Raw genomic sequence first — 10,849 nt, 5'->3', positions numbered from 1 at the left:
TTCAGATGGTAGCTGTACAGGGGTGGAAGTTACAGAGGCTAGACCCATAGCTGGATTCCTTGGGTAACAGGTTGGTTCACAATCAGGAAAAGTTAACTTCTTTGCTCGCCAGTCTATTCTCGGATTATGTGTTTCTAACCAAGGGATACCAAGAAGTACTTGAAATTGTGGGGCCTTGATCACATCAAACACGATTGCTTCCCGATGTCCGTCCTGACCCACCAGAGTGATTTCAACTGTGGAATGCGTTACAGGCCCTGAGGCTATTTCGGTTCCATCAACTGTAGTAATTACATCTTGGGTTACTTTCGGGCGGAGAGGAAGCTTAATCCTGGAAGCCAATTCACAGTCTATGTAATTTCCAATAGCTCCACTGTCTATGTATGCTTTTATAGCATGCAACTGCTGAGGCTGTTTTGGGTTCACAAGCACCATTGGCATGACAAAATGCGAGGTCAAAGAGTTTGTTTTCAAGCTCGGCAAGCGGACCCCTACGCTTGTCGGGCTAGGTCGCTTCCCGAACCAGGTGTCAATAACTCGTTATCAGTGGCTCCAACCACCTTCTTGGGTGGTTTAACTGGACAACTTTGAAGAAAGTGACCGGAAGTTCCGCAATACAGACAAAGTTGCATTTGTCGCCTTCTCTCTCGTTCCTTCTGCGTTAATGGTCCTTTAACACTGCCAATTTGCATAGGTTCGGAAACGTCAGTACTCTTGGAGTTAACGTGGGTCTTGATAGGTACTCTGGTTTCATACTTGAGCCGATCTGATTTTCTATTTTGAAGTCTGTGATCAAGTTGAACCACTAAGTCTATGTAGTCTGCGCAGGCCTGGGGTGGATTTACTATCTGAGCTATAACATCTTTAAGCTCTCCGCGCAGGCCTCGATGAAACAATGTGATCCTTTTATTTTCAGGCCATCCGGTTTCCACAACTAGTCTATTAAAGGTGGCGATATAGGACAAAAGATCCTGATTACCTTGTCGTAAGGATAGCAGTTCGTTGTCAAGGGCCTGTCCCTGCGAGTGTCGAGCAAACAATCTTTCCATGCTGGCCTGGAAGCCCTGGAAATCCCAGAGAATGGGATCATCCTGATTTACCAATGGAATAGACCAATCGGCAGCACAGCCACTGAGGTACGATAGTACAAAGGCTACTTTGGTCTGGTCGTTGGGGAAGGCCCCGGGCCTGCATAAAAAGTGTAAACGGCATTGGTTCATAAAAACGGCATATTTCTTGGGATCCCCCGCAAAACGTTCCGGCGGGGCCAAAGGCATGTGTCCAGGTAGATTGATTTGTACCGGGTTATTCGAACCCATTGTTGTAGAAATATCTCCGGGAACAGGTAAAGGAGTGTGCTCTGCCTGGCCCTGCAATAACCTTTTGGCCAGATCATCAGTTCTTTCCTTGGATAGGATTAGTTCCCTTCTGAGAGCATTAGTCTCCTGGCGGGCTGAGTGCACTTCTGCCCGTAATTCCCCTAAAAGATGGGCCAGCTGATCTGTCTCGGAAGTCTCCATAGCGCCCAGGTGGGAAATTGTGGTAAGGCTTCGCGTTCTGTAACGCTCACCTGGTTCCCACGGAGGCGCGGCGTCGAAGGCGCAGAACTCTGAAGATGGACAGGAAGGGCCCCTCTATTCTGGCTTCCCTGGCTCGTTGGATACCCTCCTGTGCGTGAAAAGGGAGTATTACCAACTGTGGAACAATGCTCAAGCCTCCCACTCCCTTCCAACCCTCCACGATACCTCCTCCACGATTCCCCGTGAAGCCTCACCTTAGGGTTTGGAAGGATGAGCTCTCCATCCTGCTTCTGATGCAGGGGCGCATTGAAACCCAGTTACTTCACTGGATTGAGGATTGATGGGAGTTCAGGTAAGCTTGACTGTTGAGGTAAGGCGCTGTAAAAGTTCTGTTCAAAAGTTCAAGCTTAATAATAATGTTCGTTGTCTAATTGCAGCAAGCGCTAATGCTTATGTCTTTTTCCCCTTAGGGGCCGGGGTTCGGAGTGCCGGAGATATGGCGCCGACCCGAAGTGAAACAGTTCTGGATGAGCGCTCAGGAAATGTCTTTGCATTCGCTCATTCAATGTCTTTGTCTTTTTTCCCCATAGGGGCCGGGGTCCGGAGATGCCAGGAAGCGGCAGGACCTGAAATGCAGTGGGAATAATCCAACAGGTAAGACTTAAAAGGAAACTGAGCTTTCCTTATTCCTTTTCTCCCTCTCACCTTTGTTCTTGTCTTTTTTCCTCTAGGCGCCGGGGCGTAGCTGAATCCGGAAGATCGCTGCTGAAGATGGAAGCGCCTTGCAAAGGTGAGTAAAATGCAGCGCTGCAGCGATCGAAACAAAATGCCTTTAAAATGATGTCTTCCTTTTCAGGGCTGTTGGAGAAATGACTCCAGGATGCAGATTTAGCAGGTAAGGGCTTTTCTTCTCCTATTCTCTTCCTTTCTCCCCTTGCAGGTGTTCCAGGGTGCTGGCAGGCGTGGCTGAAGTCAGGATGCAGGAGCTGACACGGTGAGCGTCCAGCTGCTAGGTGCAGAACAACGCGAAGCACGTGTGGCTGTTCGGGTGGGGTTTAAATAGCCTTGGAAGAAGGTCCTGGTATTTATCCTTCCACCAATCAGGTATGTATCCTTCCCCGACCACACCCGGGTGGTGAAGTAGTCCTACAGGTAAAGTAGTCCCATTCAGGCCAGTGTGCACCCAAGCACTTAAACACATATCCTCTTCTATGAGCCTGGCGCCTAAGGCGCCAGGACTGGGGTCCGCTATGAGCCTGGCGCCTAAGGCGCCAGGACTGAGTCCAAAGGGCCCCGACTTGGGCCCGCTGAGACTTCCCTGGGGAAAATGATGTCTGCCTCTGGGGTTGCTGGGCCCGGCATGGCTCCTTGGAGGTAGGCATCATGACAATTATCTTGAGCAAAATACTTTTGAACCATTGACTTGGGCGCTAAGACTTTTCTATCTTATTTTAACCTTGTAGCCTCTCTTGTTCACTTACTCTGATTACTTACCTGTTGGTGTTGCCTAATTTCTAATAACTTTTAAATTGCTGGAGTGCTGTTTTGCTCCGACTTCTTTTTGTGAGCCTAACTTGTCTAGAATTTAAGGGAAGTGGTATGGTGTATTTATGATTGTGATTTTTAACTTGCTTAGAAAGGTGAACTGTTATACAACTGATAAGTAAATAAATATATATTCTTTTACTTAGAAACCTTGAGTCAGTGTTGGTGTGAATCATAGTAATTTCTGTCCTTTGTGTAACTATGTGTACTGCTCACTTACTCTTGGGATAAGTCTGGCTGCTCCGCTACTGCTACCACTATAGCTGTGTAGTACAGGCTTGTACCAAAGGTGAAATTGTACTGTCACTTGTAGTCTTAATTGTGCCTAGTGTTCCCAAAGGGTACTGCATATAATTCTGCCTAACAACTTATCATCCAGATATCCACTTCCAGCTCACGATGAGCGGCAGTCCATCAAAGCAAACCAGTACAGAAACTATCTGATAGGCAATGCACTCCCCAAACCCATTACGAGTGTTCAACTGATAGAAGCCCAGAAGAAAGACTATTTACTCCAGAAGATACAGGAATGCCCGAGGTTGGGTCAGTGGCATGTCAAAAACATTAGTGGACAACCTTCATTCTTGGCTGAAGAGAGCCACTTCCACACGTTCAGACTCACGTTGTCCATGTCTCTCAAAGGACTCTTGCTGAAGGAGAACAGAATAGTCATCCCTGCAAGCCTGCAGGAGCACGTGCTTGCACTTGCACACTCCGGGCATAGGGCAATTGTCTCAACAAAACGACAACTCAGAACCAAAGTGTGGTTCCCCCAGATGGACGAAAGTGTAGAACAGCTGCTAGGCAAATGCCTTGCTTTCAAGGCAGTCACCCCACGCACCTTTCCTAAGCCTCTCAAGAGGTCATCGATGCCTCTGCAGGTATGGGACGAAGCTGCCACTGACATGTTCGGCCCGTTGGCCAACGGCAAATATGTACTTGTGATCATTGATGAAATGTCCAGATTCCCGGAGGTGCACCTCATTCACTCCACAAGCACCAAAGCGGAGATACCGACCTTAGACAAAACTTTCGGAGATTACGGAATTTCGTCCATCGTGAAATCAGACAAAGGCCCCCCTTTCAGCGGACATGACTTTGCCATGTTTGCAGAACATCTTGGCTTCCAACATCGCAAGATCATGCCGATGTGGCCGCAGGCTAATGGGACAGCAGAGAGATTTATGGGAAATCTAAAATGCACGCTCCATGTCTGCTCGATCACCAAAGGCTCATTTATTCAGGCAATATGCATCTTGTTGAGGGACTACACAAATACCCCACATAGCTCAACAGGTACATGTCCCTCGGCACTAATGTTTGGGCGAGTAGTAAAAACCACACTGCCGCATAATCCCAACGCCTCTCTCCCTGCCACATATGCACACACAGAAAGGACAAAGGATAATGAAAGAAGATGGAGTATGCCGACCTGCGGATAAAATGAAAACCCAGCTATTTCCAAATAGGAGACCAAGTGCTGGAGAGACAGATGCAAGAAGCCAAAGACGTCCATGCCTTTAAGCCTGAACCCATGACCGTGACACACATACAAGGGGCCATGATAACCGCAGCCAGTCCCATGGGTACACGCACCCGGAACTCGTCATTCTTTCGAAACTTTTGAAGGTTACAGGTGCCAGGAAACCAGTGGAGAGAACTCTTCTGATTTGGACTCTGAATACATAAAAGACAAGGATGCAGACAACAGTGCCAGTGACTGCACTGCAAGTGACGTTCCCTGTGCACGCAGCCCATCTCGAACAGTGATTCGCAAGCCCTCATGGTGTATTGAAGAAATGAACTAATCAAGACCCCATGCTTCCTGCTAAGCAAGGGGGGAGATGTAATGTCCTGTTTCTATCACCTCGCGAAAGGAGACCCTTTCTCCTTTCTATTGTTATGGTGGGTTGCATCTCACGTGTTGTTATGGGTGGGGTTTCCACCCGTGCGCCAGTTCACGCATGATATTAAAAGTGTGTACATGCCAAGCGATTGCCTCAGTGATTTATTGCATCTTTGTAATGATATGGTTGGAATTTATATGCTTGGCATGCGGCCCTGCGTCTGACCCGCAAGCCCCTGTTATGATTGGAACGTGGGGGTCACGAAGCAGACGCAGAACTTTATGGTAGGAGGTGGAAGTGGCGTTGGGCTCTGGGCGTGCCTGGTTAAATAAAGACTTATGAACTTACCTCACGCCTCGATCCCCTTTCTTCAATCCTGTTATATTACTGCTGTATGATTGATCCTTCTAAAAGGTGCACTTACAATAAAACAATCTGGTTGTGAGTCAGCTTCTTTTGAATGGCCATTCAGCTTATGTTTTTCCTTGTAACTTGCCGACACTGGAACCGACAATGAAAAGTTGTCATGTGCTTAATTTAGCTGCACCATAGTTACCCGACAGCACGGATCACGAGTCGGAGTGTGGCTATCCAGCACGAGGGAACGGCATCACTCCGGCTCAGAACAGGAGAAAAACGACTAAGTTGCAAACTCAAATCAGAGGCGGCCAATTGGTTCCTCCAAGGAGCGGAGGACCTCGTTTTGTTTGCTACCTATCCCGCGTTGCGTGTTTGTCATTGCTAGCTGCTCTACATCAAGGAATCGTCTCCTAACTCGGGAGCCCAGCACAAAACAGTAAGTAATGTGTGGTAGGTGGACAAAGCTATTGAACTATATCCGCCATTGGCAAATCGTCAAGCGGAACGTTCGATAAGCATTTCCATGTTCGGTTTCATGACTTCACGAGAGAGAAAGCTCCCCCCGCCCTCCGTACTCTGCTGACCCTTATTTTCTCCATTACTTTCCTAACTTAAACATCCCTATACTCCGGTTGCCTTGTTCACCCAGCGTAGACTGTACACTGCGTACGGTTAGTAATGGGCGTTCCCTTTTTAAGATGGCTGGCCGTTATGACGTAAAGGCAAGGGAACGTCATAGTTGCAGGGTAGTCCTCTTTCTATCTCGCTGGCTTAGGTGACATTAGCCAGCTACTTGTATGATGGCAATAGGTATCGGCGACATAGAGAACGGACTATTCAGCGCAGCCGTAGTGGATTATTACAGTTTTTGGAGAGGGGCAGTGGGGAGGGATTTGGTTGAGGTTTGGTGCTGACCGATGGGGAAGAATCGGGCTTTCGGTCCCGGTCTGCGGCGTTAGAGGGTCAGTTGCAGCGCAACACGATGGCGGGCAGTAGTCGAAAGCAGAGCGATTACTGCTGGTGCCTGCGGCGGCGGGGAATGGATGCCGAGTGGCTGCTGCTGGAGAACGGCACCGAGGTAAGTTTGTTCTGGACGCTTCTGCCGTCCTGGCAGGACGCATTGCGTCACCCGTAGTGTGCCCAGCGTCATAATGTGGTCATCACGCATTGCGTCATCGTCGACCTCCCGCTGGCCTGCGAGGTGAAGCGGTGGAGCGCGCGTTCACACGCTGTCAGCAAACTCTCGCCTCAACTGTTTACAAAACATCCGGGGCACAGTGGAGAGTAGTGCCACCCACTAGGCATTCAAGAGGGCAAGCCACAACCTGTGCCCACACAAGTATGGTTAGCAACAACAAGCAGCCACAGAAGAAAGGGGCTGGCAGTTCGGTATACAACTTTAAAAGTGGTTTGGGCAAAAACACCAGACCCGGAAGGGGATCTAGCACCAACTTTATAGGTAAGGCTCGAGAGGGAGGCGGGGACCTAGCAATAACCGTTTCATACTAAATGGAAACCGCCCCAACTTCAATGTATACAAATGGTATTCGTGTAAGCATGAAAAAAGGGCTTGCATTGACCGCTCAAGAGACGGCAAGCCATAGCAAGGTCTTGCCCCTCGTGAAACACCCTGGCTTTCTTCACACTTTTAAATGGTAATTGCTCTCGGAATGGGGCATTTTTGCTTAAGTAGAGGGCAACAACCTATGTTTATTGGGCCCATGCCAATATAATGCCCGAAAGGGGACAGTGCTCACATACACAAGAGAGCGCACCAATAACGTGTCACAAAGTGAAATTGGTCTAGTGCCAATATTCAAGCACAAAAGGAAGGGCCTGGCTCATGTCAACTACGATTAATGTGAGTTCTCGTTTTAAGATGGTGGCAAAACACTTGTGTAGAGGCGGGTTATAAATGCAATATATCATAATATCATGGGACGCAAGGTTGAGGTTGAAAAGTGGTTCTCGCGCCACCATCTATGCGGACCAAGGGCACATTAGGATTTTGTGCAAATATAAAGAGCTGTCCCTAGGGATTACAGGCGGAGACAAGTTATGGGCAAATAGAGATTTTGGTGATATAGCTCGAGTGTTCGCTCTCATAAATAGAGGGACTCTATTGCCGATACCTAGATTAATGTAGTCCTTGGCAAATCTGATGCATTTTGGCAGTCAGATGCAAGTAAAGTCTCAAATGCCCCAATAATCTTACATTTTATATCTTGTTGAGCTTAGAGCACACCTGGTTTGGGAGATATTATTCTCTCAAAGTAATTAATGGGGTGCTGGGGAGAAAACCCAACCCTGACACTGGGTTGTATCAACTAATGTAAAAACAGCAGATGTCCACAATCTTGTGGAACTACCCCGTCCCCTGCACACCCAATTGTTATTGTGAAGACAATCAATTCTTCTATTATTTTTAAAATATGTTAACTGATGGGATTTATGTAAAAAGATAATGTTCTTTATTTTATTTACCTACAGGACTGAACTATTATGCAATTAGATGTATGTTTACACTGAACTTTATTTGATACTATGAGGTTGATAACAAGTTTGTAAACACGAGAATTTACCTGATTTAAGTAAACATGATCTTTTTACTTAAAATCCACCAGAAATCATATAATTTAACATATTTTAATAATAATTGAAGAATTGATTGTCTTGACAATAACCAGTGGGTGTGCAGGGGACGGGATAGTTTCACAAGATTGTGGACATCTGCTGATTTTACACCAATAATCTTAAATGACAGCAATACAGTTCACACCATTACAAGTGATGGCAATTGTAGTACCGCACAAGATCAGCAAACCCAACAAAAAAGTAGAGCAACACTGTTCTGTTAAGCTTGAACATCTGGAACTATTTTCATTACATTTCCAGCTGAGCCAACTGATTGCAACTAAGGCATATGCAGACTCTGTGTGCAGTGCCTAAAACACAAACTGAGAGAACAATGACCGATAACTACACCAGAAATGTGCATTGAGACACATCTACCATTCTCCATACCATTAACTATTTAATTCAAAATGTATAGTCGTTACACAGTTGAAACATACACAGTGAAAATCAAAGACTACATATTAAGGATGATGAAGAGAAATGCAAATAAATCGATTTTGAGACTACGCCCTTCCAATAAACATACAACCAAAGTTTCTGCATTACCCCATTTAACTGGACACCCTTTATTTTCCCCTCCTCTCTGTTGGCTATGGCCAGTGGTTCCAGGTGCAAACAAATAACACTGGTGATGGAGGGCATCCTTGGCGGGTACCCCATTTCAGCTCAAATCTGGTAGAACAAATACCATTTATCATATCCACGGTAGGACTGGTGTATAAGAGCTCGACCCAGCCCAAAAACTCAGGCCTGAAGTTCATATTTTCGAGAGTCAAGAGCAGAAAGCCTTAGTTGGCACGGTCAAACACCTTCTCTGCATCTAAGGAAAACGCTGCCACTGTGCGTTTCAGTTTTCCATACCATTAACTGTTGCTTGACAAGGTGTTGCTCAAGCGATGACTATGATCCAAAATATAAAAAGCGGGGCAAGCCCTAAAAACTGAATCATAGAGGCACCACCACCATTATCTAGGGAGACCAAGGACACTGAAACAGACATCCAGGCACACAGGATGACCCCTACCAACATGCAGATACTACTATTCCCACGCCAGTACAAAAGGGGGACTGGTGTCATCATCCAGGCACATGAAGCACAAACAGCAATATCCAGATACAAATGGACTAGTGTCAATTTACAGGCCCTCAGACAGATGCCGATCATTGTGGCACACTTATGGGGATAGAGAGTGAGCTGGGGGAATTGGAACCACTCTGGGGCATATATCTCAAGGATTGGCTATTGGGAATGTGACTAGCATCAACGTCTGGGAAAACCTGGGGATTTGAGCATCAACATTTGGGTTACACCTAAAAAGTCAGTTGCCTTGCAGCAGCAGTTTGGCCCTTTGTGGCTCAACTAGCACCAACACATGGTCACTTAAGGGGACGAGGGAGCTAGCATCATTATCGACTCACGCATGTATTGGTGCGAGGAACTAGCTTAAAGATCATAATTACTAAATTGTTGCAAGACTGTCACCGCGCTTGAAACTAGTATTCCTCATCCATAAAACTCTGTTGAGTGACAAGTCGTCAGATCATTTCATTCAAAGCAATAAAGTCCACACATTGAAATCAAAATGATGTTTACTTTATATTGTTGTCATGTAGTACAACAATAGTATAGCCGACACGTGTTTCGACCAGTGCGGTTGTCCTCAAGGCCTTGTCCTGTGTTTAAACTTCAAAATCTCATATTCTGCTCAATATTCCAATCATGATAAAGCATTGCTTCTAATGCAGTCACAAGTATATCTTGGGTTAAATCCCAGTACCTTGTTGTGTAAGGGTCAATCCCTAGACCGGCATCCTAGCCCCATCAATTGAAATTGAAAACAAGGCCTTGAGGACGACCGCACTGGTCGAAACACGTGTCGGCTATACTATTTGTTGTACTGCATGACAACAATATAAAGAAAACATCATTTTGATTTCAATGTGTGGACTTTATTGCTTTGAATGGAATAATCTGATGACTTGTCACTCAACAGAGTTTTATGGATGAGGAATACTAGTTTCAAGCGCGGTGACAGTCTTGCAACAATTTAGTTATTATTGTCATTGTAGGATGAATCTTTTGTGGAGGATTCTTAGATTGTGAGACTCCTGCAGCTAGATGATATATAACTGACAATTACAATAACGAAACAGGCCGGGTGAATAGCGCACATGACTAAGTATCAATCCACTGCAATTTAATTAGCTTAAAGATCAGGCACAGTGTTGGAGAGAAGGGGACTGTAGCACCAACTCCTGGGTGCACCATGGATGCTATTAACAAAATGAGAACATAGAGGAACCTAAAATAAACATCCCCGCCAGCACAAAGGGGTCTAACCCCAATATGACGACATATCTTATTCTAGCACTGACACCTGTGCGTTACCATTCACTTCCAGTCCCTGGCGAGTTAGGTGGGGCTTGTACTAAAACACAGAACCCCATGGAGTGGAGATAACACTCGGGCATAAAGAAGGATTCTTATGCACCATCTTATTGTGTGCAGGACTGTTGTGGGTTCGTTGTCGCAAAGCACACAGGATCTGTGGTTGACAGACAGTAACATCGGTGCACACAATGTTTAAAATTGATTATAATGGTGATGCCTGTTTGGTGCTTGCATCACTTGTTATTTAATTGTTTTTATAAATAAAGTGAGCTTACTACTATGGGAGATGTGGGTGTCGGCAAAATCGCGTATAGATTGTGCCTAAATCACAATCTCCATCACTTATGGACACACCCGACCACAGTGCTGTATTTTATGATTTTTTTTACGTCTTGAACCGGCAACCTACCAAAATATTTAACCTATGATCCTTGGAGGTTTTAGCACATTTCTAGAAAACCTTTCACAAATGGCGTTTTTTCTGAACAAAATAACCCAAATAAGTTGCACAGACATGGTATATAATTACTTAGTGCTACATTTATGTA

The 10,849-nt window shown here is 45.8% G+C and overlaps 1 protein-coding gene across 6 annotated transcripts in view; it reads left to right on the top strand.

The window, feature by feature from the left end:
• Positions 1-6,036: 6,036 nt before the first annotated feature.
• RNF8 (ring finger protein 8) overlaps positions 6,037-10,849 on the top strand; it is a 780,077-nt gene continuing 775,264 nt past the window's right edge. For 2 of the 6 annotated variants that reach the window (XM_069608767.1, XM_069608766.1), the window contains exon 1: positions 6,103-6,350. In XM_069608767.1, the coding sequence (XP_069464868.1) occupies positions 6,255-6,350 (96 nt within the window). In that variant the 5' untranslated portion in view covers positions 6,103-6,254. Of the gene's footprint in view, positions 6,351-6,434; positions 6,732-10,849 lie in introns of those variants that run through there. The other 4 variants (XM_069608769.1, XM_069608764.1, XM_069608765.1 and 1 more) reach the window with 4 other exon arrangements.

This window comes from Ambystoma mexicanum, chromosome 4q (genome assembly GCF_040938575.1).
Source record: "Ambystoma mexicanum isolate Mex_15411 chromosome 4q, UKY_AmexF1_1, whole genome shotgun sequence".
NCBI lineage: Eukaryota > Metazoa > Chordata > Amphibia > Caudata > Ambystomatidae > Ambystoma > Ambystoma mexicanum.
Note: the sequence above shows the minus strand (reverse complement) of the source record. Positions and strands in the feature narration are given on the sequence as shown.